The sequence below is a fragment of the Lepisma saccharinum genome, chromosome 1 (genome assembly GCF_977018435.1).
Source record: "Lepisma saccharinum chromosome 1, izLepSacc3.1, whole genome shotgun sequence".
Taxonomy (NCBI): Eukaryota; Metazoa; Arthropoda; class Insecta; order Zygentoma; family Lepismatidae; genus Lepisma; species Lepisma saccharinum.
Genome location: NC_139229.1, coordinates 168,587,590 through 168,607,354, shown reverse-complemented (window position 1 = coordinate 168,607,354; position 19,765 = coordinate 168,587,590). Strand labels below are relative to the sequence as shown.

At 35.1% G+C, this 19,765-nt stretch overlaps 1 protein-coding gene across 1 annotated transcript in view; it reads left to right on the top strand.

The window, feature by feature from the left end:
- Positions 1-17,678, top strand: part of LOC145987014 (uncharacterized) — a 39,077-nt gene extending 21,399 nt beyond the window's left edge. Inside the window, exons 8-12 of the mRNA XM_083121478.1 lie at positions 1,678-1,909; positions 3,803-3,960; positions 5,256-5,335; positions 6,535-6,771; positions 16,829-17,678. Of these exons, the coding sequence (XP_082977604.1) occupies positions 1,678-1,909; positions 3,803-3,960; positions 5,256-5,335; positions 6,535-6,771; positions 16,829-16,862 (741 nt within the window). The 3' untranslated portion in view covers positions 16,863-17,678. The remainder of the gene's footprint in view (positions 1-1,677; positions 1,910-3,802; positions 3,961-5,255; positions 5,336-6,534; positions 6,772-16,828) is intronic.
- The last annotated feature ends 2,087 nt before the right edge of the window (positions 17,679-19,765 follow it).

Genomic DNA, 19,765 nt, shown 5'->3' with positions numbered 1-19,765 from the left:
CATTCTCAAACACCATCCATCAGCTCCTAATTTTGGTACCCATCTTGCACAAAACTTGATAACCCAGCCTCACAGGCTGTCTCATAGAGGGGGTTGCCCAATTTCAGGAAATTCTTGACTCTTTGTGTACTGTATATTGTGAAGTGGCAGTATTCGTAAACCATGTTATCCACTCATTCAAGGTCATCCAGCACAACAGACTGTCTTCCTTGTCCTCCTTAATCACACACATGAGTTCTTCCCTCTTGAAATTTCCGGCACCATTTCCTGACACAACCTTCACTCATGACTTTCTCTCCATGCATGACACTCATTCTACAAATGATTTCAAGCTTCCAGCTGCGCTATGGGCTTGCACCTGCAAAACCATATTACATCATTAACCTCGCGGGAGCATCTATTGTACCAGCAATGGTTTTCTGCCCACTACACACCAAGCCTAAAAACACTGTGACCAACCACTTGACATGGCGTGAGTCAACACGTGACAGCTTATTTCTGTTCATGCACCTTCATCAGACATTTTTACAATATTATAACTGCAACATTCATGAAACTAAGAATAAATGTCTGATGGAGGAAGTATGTGTTCTTCCGAAAGGTTGTAAAATTTTGGGTTTATAACCTTGTACGAACCATAAACTACAGGAGAAATAATTCTACAATACAAGCAACAGCAATACGTATATGAACGTATTTTTTGGCCGATTTTCCTGGGAAAAGGGTCATTACTTGGAGAGGGTCGTTATATTCGGGGACGTAGAATCGAGACTTGACTGTAATTGACATTCATAGATTATCGGTTTTTTTGTTTTTGCAGGATGACAGGAGTCCTAGAACTGCAAAGTTACTTTGATAATCTTTAGATACTTCTTAGAGAAAAAAAAACAATTAAAATCTTGCGTTGTTGCTTCGAAGGACATTTCCGAAATGAGTTTGTTAAATGTAGTAACAATATTTGACATTCCAGTATGTCATATCTTTATATGCATATAAATTAGGGATTGGACGGATTAATCGGTATGGGCCGATATAGGCATATCGGTGTATCAATTTATCGATAAAATTACCGATTATTTTACCGATCCGATATATCGATTATTATCTGATAATTTAGTGCAAAATTTTGCCATTTTGTTGTAATTTTTATTGATAATATCCATGCCCTACTTTCCAAAAAAGTAAATGTCTAAATATGCAATTTATCTTGCACTGCAGTCACCTTGAAACACACACTTATTAAAGAGGTCAGTGAACCTTTCAGGTTCTTCAAGGACAATTTCTAATTTTATATCGGATCGGTAGAATATCGGTATCGGTAAATTTTATATCTGTACTTTACCGGTATCTGCCAAAATTTCATATCGACCCATCCCTAATATAAATAAACAAAAAAGAGAAAACTATTTGTATATTTGCCATGTGGTTCTGGTTTTGTTCCAAACCAGCCATCCTGAAATGGTTAAATTTGTTTGAATGTAACCCTGAACCTAAATAGAAATCACTCCATGGTCCTCTATGTTGGTGCCATTTTCTTGCTTCGGCATGGGGTCAAAAACACATGTAAAGTTGTCTGGCTGTTATCACAAATTGGATGTTTTTGTAAAATTTTCCCAGAGACATGTACAATATTTGCGAATTATGTTCACTAATAACTGTTAACGATATTCTTTCCAGCGCAGGGACAATGAGATGGGAAGAGGACGAGGACGAGGTCGAGGTGGCCCTCCACCACCTTTTGATAGAATGGGTCGCGGAGGACCAGGGGGCGAGTATGGTCCCGGACCAGGAGGGCCCGGTGGTTGGGACAGAAGACCAGGAGGAATGCAGCCACCCAACCAAATGGGTGACAAGCAAGAAGTTACTTTCACTGTACCTGCAGCCAAGTGTGGAATAATAATTGGTAGAGGTGTGTAGATACAAATATTTAAAATATGCTGTTGCCTATTTCATACATGTTTGCAAAACATCAAAAAATACAGTATTTCAGAGAGGCTTATGATTGGTTCTGAACCTTTGGCCATTTTTGTGCATTCTTATGATTGGTTCTGAACCTTTGACCATTTTTGTGCATTAATGCCAATGTATAGAACTGAAAAATTTGTACTGTTATCATTTCTGGTCCCATTGAAAGGAAGGAGGGGGGGGGGGGGTTCGTGCGGCATTAGTTCTTTACTAACAATTCCAGCCATCCTCCATGAATGAAATGCATAGGAATATTGGGCATCACTTATGCTACAATTTGGTTATTGATTGGTAAGTCTGTAATGTATTGGTAAACCCATTGCTGTAATATATCTATAAATAGGCTATAATGTAGCACAAATTTGCCATTTAATTATTTTTATGAATAAAAGTATATTTAATATACCTGTTCTTGTAAGTACCGTATTTATAAGTTAATTACATGCAATTCCAGAAAAGTTCACATTGTACATGCACAAACACGGTTAATACTGAAAAAAAAAAGTTGTTCAGAGACTAAAATATAGTACCCTTACAGTGATCCACATATTTCTGATTTTGTTTTTTTGGCCAAATTTCACCAAAATTGTTGATCTTAATGTGCATCATGAGATATTGAAAATTATTAAAAAATAGTTTTTCTTGTATGTATGCATTGCTTGGATTGTAGAATTATTTTCCTGTAGTTTACGGTTATTACACGCATAAGAAAACAGTTTTTTGTTGTGACATTTCAGATGTGATCAAAATATTTTTTTTATCTGAAATAAAAATAAAACAGACTGCTTCTTTTCACAGTTAGGTTGCTATATTACAACAATGTAACATTGACAACATCCATTATATAACGGATTCTTTTTGTTGAAAAAATTGCTAACCATTGTTATAACTGTATCTTTAGTCAATATTAAAATAAATGATTAAGGGAGCGTGTGTTCTCCTGAGCAACTAAAAATTGTTTTCTTACGCTTGTAATGACCATAAACTACAGGAAAATAATTATTAAAAAATGTATTAGGATCATGCCAATAGGGGTGTTGGGTTGAAGCCCAATGTGAAAATGGGATAAATAAATATGCCCACATGCCAATAGGGGTGTTGGGTTGAAGCCCAATGTGAAAATGGGATAAATAAATATGCCCACATTAGGGGATTATGGATTGTTACCAACAATGTTATTGGTCTTTGTGCAGCATCATGTAGACAATTAGAGAAATACTTGGAAAGAAGTAGCAGGCTCCAAATTAAAAAAGAAAAGGGCACTTGGGAAGCCCTGGCCTTTAGGAGGCTACTACTGCATGGAGTTTCATTTTAGTTTAGTTTAAGTGTTTAGATGAAATTGTTGAACAAATATTGATGCAGAATCATAGTTAGATCAGTCAATAGTGGAGAGATCTATAATCTGTATGAAGAAAGTATCAAGCATTTCCACCTGTGACTTAGTCATCTAGTAGGACACTAGTAAGTGTCTTGCCTGCAGGAAGGCTATATCAGGGTACTGAACTTCTAAAGTTAGTCAACTAAATTTAATAACTTTTCAGTTTCACTGAAATGTCACTACATTATATCCACAGTAAGACTGAAGCAGATTAATCAGGACAATATTGATCAGTCTTTATCAAAAATTTCTGTAATCTGAAACTTTCTCACATAAATGTGGTTTTATTTCTCCGGTATAAAACTAAAATTGGCCTACATTTTATGATTTTCTAAATAATGGATCTCATTTGTAGGACAAACTTCCACCAGAGTAAGTAATTACACATTTGAGTTAACTAATAATTGTGGATTGTATTTTGGTGTGTATATTATATTCTGTTTACTATTCCTCCATTAGGTGGTGAAACAATTAAGCAAATCAACCAACAAACAGGTGCACACTGTGAGCTGGACCGAAGGCCACCACCCAATCCTAACGAGAAAGTGTTTGTCATTCGAGGTGCTCCAGACCAGATAGAACATGCAAAGAGGCTCATTACAGAGAAGATAGGAATGGTAACTATTGAAATCTGTTGCATGCACACACAACATTCCCCCAATCTTGAAACTAGCACACTATTGGCTGAGAAAATGCCTTGGTATTTGTAAAGCGAGATAAATTATAAGTTCATGGTGTGGTGCAGTAATATCTTTCAGGATATTATATTAAAAATTGCTTTGGTTTTGAATGTTTTTTCTTATTCTTGTGATATAAATTTCAATCTCTGCTTTTGTTAACATAAATTATGGTCTAATCCATGTTGAGGAAGGCACCAAATCTAAATTAATGTTGCAAGAGTAAGAACAATATTTGTATTAAAATATATAGTCAAATGTAGCCGGAGTAGTTGTTTATGAGTAGTAAGTATAGTTACAATTCTAGAATAACAATTTCTTAATCATATTGTTGTAGTTGTTTGGATAACTTTCCAAACACACCAACATAAAGCTTTACATATTACGATCCATATTCCAGTTTCTTTGCACAGACTATTACATGATAACAGTTTTTTTTCCTTCCTCTAGAGCAGTTTCCTAATAGTTATTATTTTATATTATTTATTGTTTTATTCCTAGTGTAACAATTTTGAAATGTTTTGCATTATATTTTAATTATGGCTGAGCCTATATCCATAAAAATGCCAAAACTCTTAGATTCCTTCTGATACTGAGTCTTGAAAATGTAACAGATATTATTGTGTATATATTGCATTCCAATTATATGCATCAACTTGCTTTAAAATATTCAAGAAGTAGCATCAAAATATTAAAATACCCAGTATGTAAACAAAAAAAATGCATTTTTCTCCTCAATGTTGGTGCAAAATAAATGAAAGCTTCAAATTTTGCACAATTTCAAGGATAATAAGACTGAAAATGCTGTGCAGACATTGGAAAAGACACAAATGCCAGGCATCAGTATATAAGTTGCAACGGATACTTTCCTCCTCCTTACCTATGCACTGGCATTGATATTGGCTCATCCCCAACTGCTAATTCTTGTAAAGGCATAAACTTCTATTCATATGTTCTCCATAATGTTTTGTGCTTATTGTAAGAAGAGAACTGATTTTGTAACCTTTTTTTTATTACACATATTTTTGTTTCACAAGATACTATGTCAAAACATAGTGAAGATGAATTTTGTCACTACTTTAATAACATGTGTAACGTGTAAAAATTACTTAAATTTTACTCATTATAAGAAGGTAAAATAGCCTTCAGCAATACTAAAGATTCCAGAGGTATGCCAATTATGTATTTGTTACCAGTTCCTATGGGAGGATGAACAGGCTGCTAAATTGAAGCAGAATGTGTATTTTCAGTCCCAGCCGGGGCCTGCCCCACCTCCGACGCAGTATCCTATTGGTCAGGGTCCTGGACCTGGTGGGTAAGTATCAAGACAGTCAATGTTGTTACTTTGAAATTTACGACAGAGACTGAAGTTTCACCACACTTTAAAAACCACAGCACATGGAAGTGGTGAATTGTTAGTTTTAATTAATTTTAATTAAAGGGGGGGGGGAGAGTGCTGTGGTTTTTTAAGTGTGGTGTAAGTTTAGTCTCTGTCAAGGTATGAACAGTATTGAAATAGAAATTCGTTGCCTCTTTTTTTTAAAGTGCATCCACGCTCGTCAGAAGGGGGTGATATTTTCTTTTGAGCAAGTTTTCCATGTCTTAACAACAGTAGAATATTGCCAGTGTTGTCATAATATTATGCCAGGGATCCTAGGTTGGCCGTGTGTTTGTGTCCTTTTATCAGTTAATTTCAAAACAACACCATTGTTAGGTTTTCTTTTACGAGAACTATCAATAGGATCCTCTTGTCATCGAAATTTTGAAAGGCATTCAAGTCTCTTTAAATATTTGATATTCAGCCAATATTCATTCATGCATTGGAAATCAATTTGTCACATCCTAAGGTACATGTCAAATACTTTACACAGTTTATACTTCCATAGTGAAGTCTAATGCAATGACAGTTTTAACAATAATATAGAATAGGATTGAACTGATCTTATTACAGAAGAACTTTCAGGCATTCTGAGCTTTCACGATCGCAAATGAGCTCTGTAACACTTCCATGGTGCCTAATTATTCTGGAAATCGTTGCTTTTTTTGTGTGTGTAAACACTGAATTTTGTGATTACATAGCATGTATTTTCCTATTCTGATGTAATTCTTGAATATTTTAAAACAAACCTCCCTGTAAATTGAGACACATAATTGGATTGGAATACTTGCACACTAATATCAATCAATATTTAAACAACTTTTTAAGTTTTACAAATTCTAAGTACAGTAAAACCTCGATTTTTACATTTTATATATTTTTTTTTACATTTACTGAAAAAAAGGTGGGAAAATGTAAAATCGATGACAATTTTGTAACATTTTGTTATGTTGGGACCATCAAGATTCAATGTATAATGCGGGAAAATGTAAATTAAGGTTCAACTGTATCAGCAGGAATCTCTAAGAGTATTGACATTAGTTGAGAGTAGTATCGGATCAGCCGATAGAACCATTGATTCACTGATATTCCAAATGTATGCGCCATACTTAATTTGAAATAATTATTTTCTGTAGAGCGGTCAGCAGCCTGCGGCTGGTCAAGCTCCACAGCAACCTGTTGCTCCAGCTGCTGGACAACATCAAGGTCAGATGCCTGCTCAACCCTACCAGCCATATGGTTATGGTGGTTACTATGGTGGACTACCACCTCAGAATCAACCATACAATTATCCTGGTTACGGTGGCTACGCTCAGCCTCCACAGGGTCCGGAGAATCAATGAACTCGTCGCTCAAAGATCGACATTTGTATTGTAAGTAAATATAAAATATCTTATTGAGTTTTGCTAGTATAACACTAGATTGCTGGAATGGAGGTGTTATGTATTACTTTGGAAAATAGGCACCATTAATAGTAAGAATTTTGGAATCAACAAAGCAGACATTTTTTGAAATGTCATCACATGCATAGCAGCTACGAATCAACCCCCTCCCCCTTAAAAATCAGTTTGTGGTTTATTTTCATATATAAAATAAAACTTAGTTCGTTAGTTGATGGAAGAAGATGTCTGTCTGTTGGCTCATTTAGGTAATACAAATGATTATCCCTCATTGATGACAAAATAGCATTGTTTTCACAACTTTTTTGTAGAGGGACCACAAGGGAAAGAACCGTGGGGCAAAAGTCTCTCAATATAGTGAAGCTTGTAATTTTCTTATTCAGGACCATTTGTTCTCGACACTCAATACCTGTTTTATGGCTTTTGGAAAATTTGTGACTATCCCTTGGCAATTTTAAAGCCACTTGCTTAAATAGAATATGTTTACTGTTCAATAAATCTATTTTCACTACACACAGGAAAAACTCTGGGCAACATGCATGATGGGCTTCAAGAATATATATGTTGAGATTGGGTGTTTAGATTATGGTGCTTTGCAATGTGTTCTGTCAAAACACTATTGGTTTGCCCCTTTCGACCATGCTATGAAACTGAAACTCTGCAAAACTTTTCAAGAAAATCCCCTGGGGAAATTATTCATCATTTGTTCTGAAGCAAGTAGGTAATTCTGTCAATGGGATCTAGAAAAATTTCTCCATCACAGATTTTCAGAAAGCCACAAAACTTGGTTCCTTGCAGTGAAAGGAAATGTCATTTACAAAATATCAAGTGTGCTGAGCAGATACAGACATGGAATCCAGTCATCGTAGAACCCTCAAAGAATGCCACATGACACTTTTCGCGGAGTGTAACCTGTCTGTTATGCAAAATGCACCCTCCGCCCTCAGCCAACATTGTCACAATGGTGAATTTCACAATTAAAAAATTGTTTCAATTATTCTTTTAATGTATTTCTTTGAGGGATGGGCCAGTATGAAATTTTGGCCGATACCGATATTCTACCGATCCGATATAAAATTATAAATTGTCTTTGAAGAACCTGAAAGGTTCATTCACCTCCTTAATAAATTGTTTCAATGTGACTGCAGTGCAAAAGAAGTTGCATATTTAGACATTTACTTTTTTAGAAAGTAGAGCATGGAGATTATCCATAATTACAACAAAATGGCAGAATTTTGCACTAATATATCAGATATTTATACCAATACACCGATATACCTATATCTGTTGATACCGATAGAGTGCCAATTAATCGGTTCCATCTCTAATTTCTTTGAACATATTAACGCAAAAATCAGGTGGTTTGATGTGATGTGGTTACAATGGAATACTTAAAAATAAGTTTTTTTTTTTAAATACTGTCAACAAAACTTTTAATTACGTTATTCAAGCACTGATACAGTTATCTGTAGGAAATTTTAAAACTGCATTGCTTCAAAGTGGCATAGAATCAGCCCTAAAAATTGCCCTGTAAAAATGCTTGATATTCTTCCGAAAACCTTGTTTTGTGTAAACCATGCATTTGAAAGACATTAATTTTATTGGAAAGTTCCTGAAGATTTTTCCCAACTATCAAAGTGCAGCTTGTTGAAAAATCCCTGCAAATATAACATAACCATTTAGAACAGAGAAATGCTTTTGTAGTAATAGGAAATGCCAGTTACAAAGACAATTAATAGTTTGCCGGCCCCTGTGGTTAGCACATCCTGCTATGATGCCAGGGGTCCCAGGTTCGAATCTTGGCCAGGGCCTGGATGTTTGTGAGTGTCCATCATATCAACACTCATTCCCATCTTTGCAAATTAGCCAAAAGTGGCACAAAAGCGTAGTAAAAGAAAGCAAACCAATCAATCAATTTAATAGTTCACTGCATTACTGCATCTATATATAAGGAAATGAGAAACATATAAGCACTATCAGAGGTAAAAAGTGTGTTTCGTTCATTAGAACTGTTAACATTTGCACGATAATGCTCTGACATTCTTGACCCCCGGATGGATCTTTTTCACTTCGTAACTCGAAAGCCATTGATCTGCAGATGTGGTAATATGTTTGGTGATATTTTGAAGTAAGGAAACACTCGCCAGTCTAAGGAATTTTTTTTCCTATTTACTTTTCAATGTATCAAATTTGACCCCATGCTAAGCATGCATTTTGATAGCATATTTTTACTTCAGTATTCATATATTATCAGAATGTATATGAAAATACAGGTGTGCCAGCTTGTGGTGTGTATATATACACATGTCTTACAAGCAGGAACACCTTTATTATACATTTTTCATGGGTCTGTGGCTAAAAATTTTGTGGGAAATGAAAATTTCAGGAGGATTGTCTGAACTTGTAGCTTTATTGGCAGTAGGAGGTTAACATGGGGCTACGTAAAATTATTGGCAGTAGGTTAACATGGGGCTACGTGAAATGTGAGATTGTGTAACAACTATACTGTATTTTGTTCATGCGTGTATGCTCGTGCTTATGTATTATTGCTTTCCACATTCTTACGTTCTTGAAACTGAAATTAAGTGTATTTGTACAAATATTGCCATTGTGTTATAGATGTAGGAGGGTGTGAGTGAGTTTAGATAATTCACATTGTGCTCACAGCTGTTCCATTTGGAATGTGCAAATGAACGTAATTACCAGAAGATTAAAATAATGGATGCTTCAGAGTTGGTAACTATGATTATTGCAGGAAAAGTTGTTCAGCTGGCATTAAGTATAACTCGAGAGAATGAACTGTTTACAATTTAAATTTTCATATTTGCATTATCAACAAAAGAATGCATTTGCCTTAGCTTTCTAATAGAGTTTTCTTAACTTGGTGTATATTGCCAAATGTCCAAAATGAGTTTGTGTAGATAATTTTGGCATGGATCAATTAGAAGAAGGTTTTCTTACTGTGATAATGCTAGTCTGGTTGCAAGTCTTTGTATTGTGGGAGTGTTAGTTGGTGTTTCGTTAATTTAATGCTACAGCCACAGCATTTGTGTAGACATGGATAAAAACAACTCTGAAATGCTGCTATGGAATTTTTTTTCACATCTTGCATAATGCTTAATGTGGTTGCTTCTAAACAGTTGTGCAGCAGGTGAGAATTGGTAAAGATTTTGTGGGCAACTTGGCAGTTGCGGAAATCTAGTGTCATTCATGTTACTCACATCTTAGGTAAATTTGGAACCTGGTTTATTCGTATTGATGCATACTCTCTTGACGGTAGGTTTGAAATTTCATGGATCGTGGGTCCTCATTTGCTGTCGGGACCTCGTTTTTTTAATATGACATTGGAAATGGTATGTTCAGTAATTGCACATGGTAAGGAGGAGAAGAAGCTAATGGAATACATTGTGCAACATTTCAGATTTGTAGATCTTTGTCATTTTTGTGATTTGAAACATTGATATAAACTATACTCCATTGCACTACTGTCCTTAAAGAGCCAAGGCTTCAGAGTTCTTTTTCATTTGGTGATACGTGGACACTGAATAGTTTCATTGCTGCTGTTTTTCTGACATTGGAAACTAGGGTTTCCCAATTTTTCTCTATAGCTTGTCAACACAAATCCTGGGTTCGTTTTTACTAGGTTGATAATTATTGTTTATATGTGCTATCACTATCATGTCTGGGTAGTAATAATGGGGTGGTTAGAACCCAGAAGTGTCTGTGACTGTAATCCATGGGTTTTCATTGCATTTTTAAAAATCCTTGACCCATGTGAATAAAAGTGCCATCTCCCTGCAATTGAGAGAACTAATTCAACCAAAGTAGATTGTCGCAGAGAAGCTACATTGTAACACACTGTAAACGTGAATATTGTGAGTTAGAGATGAAATATTCATCCATAATGTCCATTATGTTCTATCAATATATATATATATATATATATATATATATATATATATATATATATATAATGTAGTGCTTGTGGTGAGCTCTTGCGTTAGGTTGCAGTAGGTGTCTTCATTCATGCTGAGTTTATGAGTAAGGCTAGGATTTTCATGACAGCATATTTTTTTTCTTTTTGGTAAGGGTGATGTGTTCCCTAAATATATAGAACTTCATATTGTGAAGAAACTAATTCAATTAAGGTGCTTTTTAAGGCCAAAATTTGGCATATTTGGCTATTTATATGTGATGGAGCATATTTTGATGGATTTTCGGTCATATTCAGCATATTTTAAATTGAACTAAAATTTTTTCGTATGTGAAAATATTTCAGCATATAGCCTATTAGATGTTGATGTTTGAAACAGTCATATTTTTCAAATTCTAGTGCATATTTTGTAAAATTTTAGGTCATAAAAATCCTAGCACTATTTATAAGTAAGGAAGTCACCCATTTTTCATAGTTTATTTGTCCAAAGAGATTCTTTGAGCATGAAGAGACTTACCACATTGTTTTGTAAAATTTAGTGGCTATTGCTGGCATACTCCCTCAGGCCAACCTTTTCTTCTTCTTTCTTAGTACTTAATGAAAACTTACGTTAGAGGCAATTGTAGAATTTGATGTCTAGTAACAATATGACTCGAAAATCAGAGGAAAAGTTCACACTGCGAAACCAAAAGGTGCCAGATTCTGTTGTCAAGTTCTGAATGTTTTGAAAACTGCATTAAGATGATAGTGAAGATACACTGAATTTTGCAAAAGAGAATTGGAACAAAGTAACAATCATGAAAGATTAGAATATGAAGTTGTTACTTGGCACCTAAAGTTTTCATATTTAACTCTTATATCAAGTTTAATACATTAACAGAACTTTGTAATCTATTTTTTTTAAGTAATATATGTAGTGTAAATTAATTTAATGTGTCCAGAGACCAATTCCTCAAGTAGCTATTCACCCTGCACAAATAAAAGTTGTCACTCCTGCTCAAGAAAAACTGCATTCATCTAAACAATTGTAATGTGTAGTGTAATATTGATGCTCTAAATTGGTTATTTTCTTTCATTTTTTGTGACTAGTTTATCTTACCGTAGTTCTAATGGTGAACTTTGCACAGGCTGGAACTGTGTACTTTCATTGCCTCCACTTCAAACACATTAAGTTAATATGAGCACACAGTTGTGAAATAACTGAATAAGTATTGAAAATTGTGCCTTGACTTGGAGTGCTCTACTAAGCTAACTCCCATGATTTGTGGCTCTGTTGATAAGAGCACATGTATGACTTTGATCCCTGGTTCTCTGTGTGATCTAGCAACAATTTTCAGAACAAAATAGTAGCTACCTCAAAAAATGATTCTATAAATTTCCTTTTCTACTTAATTTTGTAAACAGGTGTGCAATGGACTCTTGGTTATGTAATATTAGTGCATACTTGATGATCAAATGTCCCATAAATTTACTAAGACAAAAGGTTCTTCTGTCAAATTTTGAATTGATTGTTGTTCCTCATAAAATTTCAGCATTAATTATATGTATTGCTCAGTTTTACTAACTCAACATACTTCAGCAAGAGACATGAAACCAAATTTGTATGTGCATACTCCCTATTGAATCTGACAAACCCTTTACTCTACTCAAATAGCAAGCAGAACAGTTTCATAAATTATTTGAATAAATTAATATACATGTTAGTTAAGGGTATTAGCAAGTGTAGTAAATAAATAATATAAAATGTGTATAACAGATCTCATTGTTTAAGTTCCCGAGTGCAACCTATGTACACTAAAACAAGATGATATAAAGGCTCCCACAGGTAAAATAAAATGCTTTGCAAAGTCCAGTATCAGTTTATCCGTAGGATCTTAAATATTGATGTCCTGGAAATATTACACTGCAATATGGAACATGGTGATATTTATATGTCTGTGTGGCATTGTGACATTTGACTTTATTCTTTCATTTATTCTTGAAAATAGATATATTCTGTGAATTTCTTGTTATACAAAATTGTATGTCATTTTGTGGACAGGGAAGAAATTCATACCTGCTCATAGACAAGTTCTTTTCACATCACGATGCTTACAGAACAATTGAGGTAGTGGCGAAATGATGTAAACTGATTACTATTTTGTTTGAAATATGAATATTGAAGGTATGTTTCTGTTGGAATAGTTACTTAGCCCTTTAACCAGGAATTTTATTATACAATATTTGTGAACTGTTTTCTGCACTGTTTCTGTGGTAGTGGTGCGAGGGGTGAACTATTTGCAGATATGTACATAGGTTTTTCCATTATGTTCTAATAAGAACAGTAAAGGTTGCGGGGGTAGGGATTATGTGAACTATATATTAATTCATAATTATTCGTTCTTACACATGGGGGTACATCATGTAATCTGATCATGATGCTGAAACAAGATTAAATATTCTCAGATGGAAACAAACAAAAAGGGTTTAGAATTACACTTATATGTTGGAAATATTTCTGTAATTTTCTAGGAATGAATAACCTGAATTTAAAGAAAGAAAAAAGGTTAATAGTTTGTTTTTTTCTGTAAAATGCACAAGCTTTTGCAGAAAAGTTCACATGAGCTGACAAAAAACATGCTAATTGACAAATGAGTCCATGATAATGTTGGTATGAACCTTTTTGAAACTGTTTACTTCTATTTAAAACTTAATAATTTTGATATTACTTGCTCCTTGAAAAAACAAAAGAAACTGTTTGGAATGCACAGCTTAAACTTTGACGTGACATCACTCTGAAATTCAAAGCCTGGTCAGTGCATCAAGCTTCCACTGGGGATCAAGCTTGGGACTGCCTGAAATTATCATGTCTTAAATAGCTGTCATAGATAAACGTAACAATTGGTCACAAGTGAAAGGGAACTGGAATTTTTTTATTCAGAATTTTTTTGTCAGCTAGTATGAGCCACGGTAGCTCAATTGGTAGAGCTTCTTGACTACCAGCGGAAGACCTGGGTGTGAATCCCGTGACAGGTGATCTGGACCAGGAAATTTCCAAGTAATTTCTCTGTTTCTGCACAGCTCTGAGGCCCACCCAGCTTTGTAGAAATGTGTTCCTTGGGGGTTAAAGGTGGCTGGGCATTATGCTGATCACATCATCCGAATTATGGCTAAGATCAAGAATATGTGGAGCTGTACCTCCACATTTCCCCATGTCTTCATGGCATGTATGCATATACCTTTAAATAATTAAATTTAATTAAAACTTTCTTTTGGGATGTAAAGCTCATTCAGTTTCAAGCAACTTTTTTTTATTGCAGGTTTGCCAATTGAAAGAAATTAATTTATGTACCTGGAGATTCCTTATATGGGTGTTCATTAGATCTACGTTATATAAAAAGCTGATAAAAATTATGTATTTTTACTTTAAAAGAAAAATATTGCTTACAGAGATTCCCTTTGGTAATCATGGGTCTCTGTGGAAACACATTGCACAGTGAAACTGTAGGTTGTTCTAATGAGTATAAAATGAATTTGCACACTTAGAGGAGAGATTATCATCTACACATCAAAAACTTAAGGAGAGAGAGATTAGCATCTACTCATATCAAAAACGTAAGGACCACACAGTTATTGCTGACACTTACACATTGTAGTGGTTTTAACCTTTTGCAGCCCAAAGCGTTTTTCACATGTAAGCCTCTATATTGCCCGAGTCGATTTTGAGTAAAATGCAGAGTTTCAATTAAATGAGTGTAGATCGGAGGCTAATTGCCCTAGAGAGATGAGTGATATACCGTTGTATGCGGAATGAACCAGAGATTCATACTATATGAATTTTTTGCAAATTCGGCATTTATGTGGTGGGGGGAGGGGCTAACTCTCAAAATTCCAAAATTTCGGGGGAAAAAAATTGGTTCCCCCACCCTCCCCCCCAAGAAAAAAAGTACATGACAGTGTCGACATGCACATGGAAATGATCGCTGACATGTAAGGAACACAAAAATATTTGCATTATCATCATATGACCAATGTAACTTGAGTTGTACCCCAAAAGGAATGGTCGGCATGCCACTGATTCAAGCTTCAAAATGTAGCGGTACTTTGAAATGACCATAGCTCAGAAACTAAATGCCCTAGAGATATGAAAGATATACCGTTGTACGCAGAATGAATCACAGATTTAGTCGATGTATAATTTATGCACATTCGGCGTATATATGGAGGGGGAAAGGGGGGAAATCCCCTGAAAATACTGTTGTTTTTTTTTAAAAAATGGGGTCCCCCCCCCCCGAAAAAAGGGATATGAAAAGTTCAAAATTAACATAGAAATTATCGCTGGCATGTAAGAAACACAAAATATTTGCATCCTTGTCGTATGACCAATGTAACTTGTTGTATCCCCAAAAGGAATGGTCGGCACGCCACTGATTCAAGCTTCAAAATGCAGCGGTACCTTGAAATGACTATAACTCAGAAACTAGATGCCCTAGAGATATGAAAGATATACCGTTGTACGCAGAATGAATCGCAGATTCAGACGATATATAATTTATGCACATTCGGCGTACATATGGAGGGGGAAAGGGGGGAAATCCCCTAAAAAATACTTTTCTTAATAAAAAAAATTGTTTCCCCCGCCCCCCTTGCCCCGAAAAAAAATGTCAATGCACAAAATGCAAAATTTATGCAAATTTGATGTGTATATATGGAGGGGAAGGGAGGAAACCCCAAAAAATTATTTTAAAAAATTCACTTCACCTAAAAAAATGTCCTCTCACTTGGGCACAAAACGACACCTACACACAACATTCACGGACAAAAAGCTAGAACGTAGTGAAAAATGAACGCCAATTCTTGCAGTTGCTTGACATTCTATTTTTAGACCATGCTTGGTGACCTTTGTTCAACATTGTGGAACACTTGTGCTCAAAAAAAACAAAGGTTTCCTTCAGCGCGCTTCGAATTCCCATTCTCACAAAGCAGATTCAACGACCAGTTTTCCCCCTGCTTCCGCCCTCACGGAAAACTTTCATTTTGACATCGGATACTTATAAACAAGCTTCCTTCGAATGCACTTAGCAGGAGGACGTGAAAAGCATTGCTTTAGAACAACAAAGCTGGTCTTCCTTTTGTCGGAAAAATTTGAGGTTGAAAAGAGCTGCAAAAGAGAAGTACCTTTTCCCCTCCATTTTCATGAAGACAAAAAAAATGCAAAATACCATTTCTGTTAAATACATGTGTTAGGAACAATATAAAAAAATAAAATCAAAATTCTAGCCAAAAGTAGAAAAGTTATAACGTAAAAGCTACGACCTTGACACAGCGTCTCAATCGAGATGCTTGGTTCCGTGAGGGTTACTTTTGGGTATCTCGTTTGAGACACTTGGGCAGCAAAAGGTTAAGCCACCGGGTTAAGCATGGAATTTATATAACATTTTGGAGATTGAAGATATATTTTATGACGTTATTCCTGGGTTTCTTCAATTGTGTACCATTATTGGGGTCATCCTGAAAAGTTTGGTAGCTGGTTTCCACACCAAGAAATGCCCTGTCAAGAGGTTGGTCTTTTTGTTCTTCTTGCCCCCCATAACTCAAGTTAATGCTTCTATGTTACTTTGTGCTTGCTGACACTGTTGTATGCCTTAATTGTAGAGTATATTCATTTCTTTTGTACATTAGGTTCATATTTTATTAAATATATATATATTTATGCTTGAGATTTTAATGACTATTCATGTAGCATATACCCTGTTCTGTCTTATTTTTTTTTTAATATGGTGTTTTCCTCATGTCCTAGGTTATTTTCATTAATTTCTTTTGCCTTCTCATTAGACGTAGAAACTGAATCTCCTGGGGTCTGTTCAAAGAAATTGGGAGATTCTGCATGCTGGTATACTTTGCCATTTTCTATATTGTTCTGTGCATTTCTAAATGGAACTTGTATATGGGTTTCATGGTGTGATTTCTTTCCTGTGACATTTTTTCATAATCCATGCTGGCTTCTGCTTATGTCTCACTATACATAATTCACCGAACCTACATGTCGATGTGTGCCTTGTGTATATAGATAACACTAGTGCAATTGACTGTAGATGCCTGGGCCTTTTTTCTCAGCAACCAGACACTCCATCCAGGGCAACTCACGTAACAGCTGCTAAACGATGACTTCACGTTGGTAGCGAGAGCAACTGTTATTAGCCCTAAACGACCAGGGGTCATTGATGGCTGGCATTTGTAGGAATCTATTTAAGCGGAGATCAAACTGCATCGATAGTTCCCATCTTAGTGGAATCTTCCATTGGTATCGCAAAAAATAAGCATCATGCGGGTGAGTCCTATCCAGTGTGAATTTTTCTGTGCTAATGTGATATGAGGAGCACCAGAAATATGTAGGCTTTTCCATATTTGTTTGTATATACATATGTGTATATATTTATACTTTTATCTTGCTCACCCAATAGAGGATGTATAGTGATCATGTAAGAAGGAATTTCAAGCTGATTTACAGTAATGTAAATTTAATGAATAGTAATGCAGTAATACACTTTTGAGTCTGACCACTAATTTGGCATGAATTCTATATACATTCATGGATTTGTTTATTTTGGAAGCTTAGGGGAAGTAACCTGTTATTTTTCGAATGTTTAAAGTTCTAGTTCTTTTAACTAATGCGTTCTTACATTCACGTATTTATAATAATGAGATAACGTCACATGCATATTCAGATATGAAGCAGTGTGGCTGGAAAAAGGGGCACTCCTTGTACGAAATAAATTACAGGAAAACATTAGTAAATAAGTTCTTATTTTTCTGTCATGAAGAAAGAAGTAATAAATTAAGGATAAAGCCATCAAATAAATATGTATGCAATGAAGGGGGGAAACCTGAAACTTGGAAGTTTGTGCTCAATGTCCAGCATCTGTATATAATTTCATTTTGTTTTTTTGTCGTTGTTTTGGTTCAATTTTCTGCATATGTTAAATTTGTACATCGTGCGAAATTGAAGGAAGACGTGGTTCCTTTTTAAATTTGTAATTGCCGCTGTTTAATGTCAAATTTAAATTTCACCATCTGTTGTATGTAAATACAAAGTGTTTTGAAGCCATTCTGGTAAGTCACATATTTACTGACTTGCATGGGAGCGTGAATAATTTATATATTATACATATGCAACCTGAGAACATATTCCATTATTACTGAAGGACTACATTAATTAGTACTAATCCACAATCAAGTTCCCTATTATAGTTCATGTATGGCATTCTACCACTTAAATTTTAGATATTAAGGAAAAATGATGTAAATTGTTTGCATTTCTTGTATTCAGTTGTTGCAACTTTTTCTCTAGTGCTAGTGTTGAAAGTTGCAAAACTAAGAATCCTAGCTTTGAATGCCAAGTGAATCATTATTCATCCATAACTCAGTTACCCCAACCACACTCTCAGCTTAGAAAGATGTAATATTTTGCATCCGTGTGTGTCCCAAATATCAGCACAGAAATGAAAGTGGATAAACCTTTTGTAAAACATGCTTTTAATGCATTAAACTTCTCTTGTAAACATGAGATCATCCATTATGTATGTGGAATTTGTGAAAGTAAATTGGAAACATGGAAAAGAAATGTTTGATGCTTCTGTGGTACCAATATGTCAACAACATAGTTTTTCGTAAGCCCAAACTTACATCTGCAGCGTGACAAAGAATACATTGAACAAAATATGAAATTCATTGCCATTTCCTGGACTACATGTCACCTTTTACAGAGTAATTTGAATGATTGTTTAGTGGAAGATTATTTGCAGTACATTAATTAATGCACATGTACTAGATTTTATACTTGAATTAGTAACAAGTAGTCTAATATATCAATATCTACGTATCCAACTTTAAGAAATAATAATTGCGCTTGTTTTATAACACCCTTTTTTCTACAGTACTTCATCTTTAAAGACTGATATTTGTAAGCTTACATGTTTCATTAGAAAGATGTGTGTATATATGTACATGTGTAAGTTTCTGATGGGATGTTTATGGTGCCTGTATTCCAAGTGTAACATGAGGTCTGTCTTATATTTGGAGTTTTGCAATTGCTTGTGTTCTGTTGTGGTTCTTGCTGTGCCCTTATTTACTAGCTAGGTGGGTATCTTGGAAATGGAAAGCAATACAACTTCCTGTTGCCAAAATATCAACTGATCCTGTTGTTCACAGGGCAACAAACAAGATGGCTACCTAATCTGTATTAGGATGGCCTCTTGGTGAGTATAGAATGAGGTAAGTGTGAGTACCTTGTTTGAAATGTTATGCTCAAATGTATCTCCCTGTATATAAAATGCTCATTCTTCTTATTTCAGGATATCCCACCTTTTACTTGCAATTGAATATGCATAAATGCTGTGTTTTTATGTTCTTTTCAGATATTTCCCCAAAATTGATCCCAGATCCTCCATCATATGTGATTCTGCATTATGGCATGTGCCCCCAAACAGAATGTATTGTTTGCAAGTTGATGTTCCCATTTGTTAGATTAAGATGTAATGCCACTGATCATTTCAAGGGAACAGTGATACTAGTACTAGTGTATCGGCAGATATGAAGGCATACCTAATCTATATTGTGCTTGTGTAAATTAAGAATTTTGTCATTGAACTGTGACGATGCATTTTTGCCAGCAGTGGTTATTTTTTTTGTTCACGAATTGTCTGTTCTTGCACTTCATAGGGAGGTCTGTACTACACTTTTAGAGCATTCGAAGGCAGGTGATGTCTTGGCTCTGTGCATATAATTTTTTTTTCCTTCTATTGAACAATTGTATAGAAATATAACCTTAGTACAAAACAAAAGAATGCAACCCAAGGGGAAGAAACTATGATTGGGGTGGTCGGGTTGGGGAATCTTATCTTGATAGCCCTTGAAAGGCACTGGGATATATATGTGTGTGTATATATTCTTGTTTTTTTGGAAGGTCATTTCGCTGTTATCTTACAGAGAAAATCCATGACTGGCACCAATTTTTATAGCCTTAGCATAAACTATTTACCTAGATAAAATAGA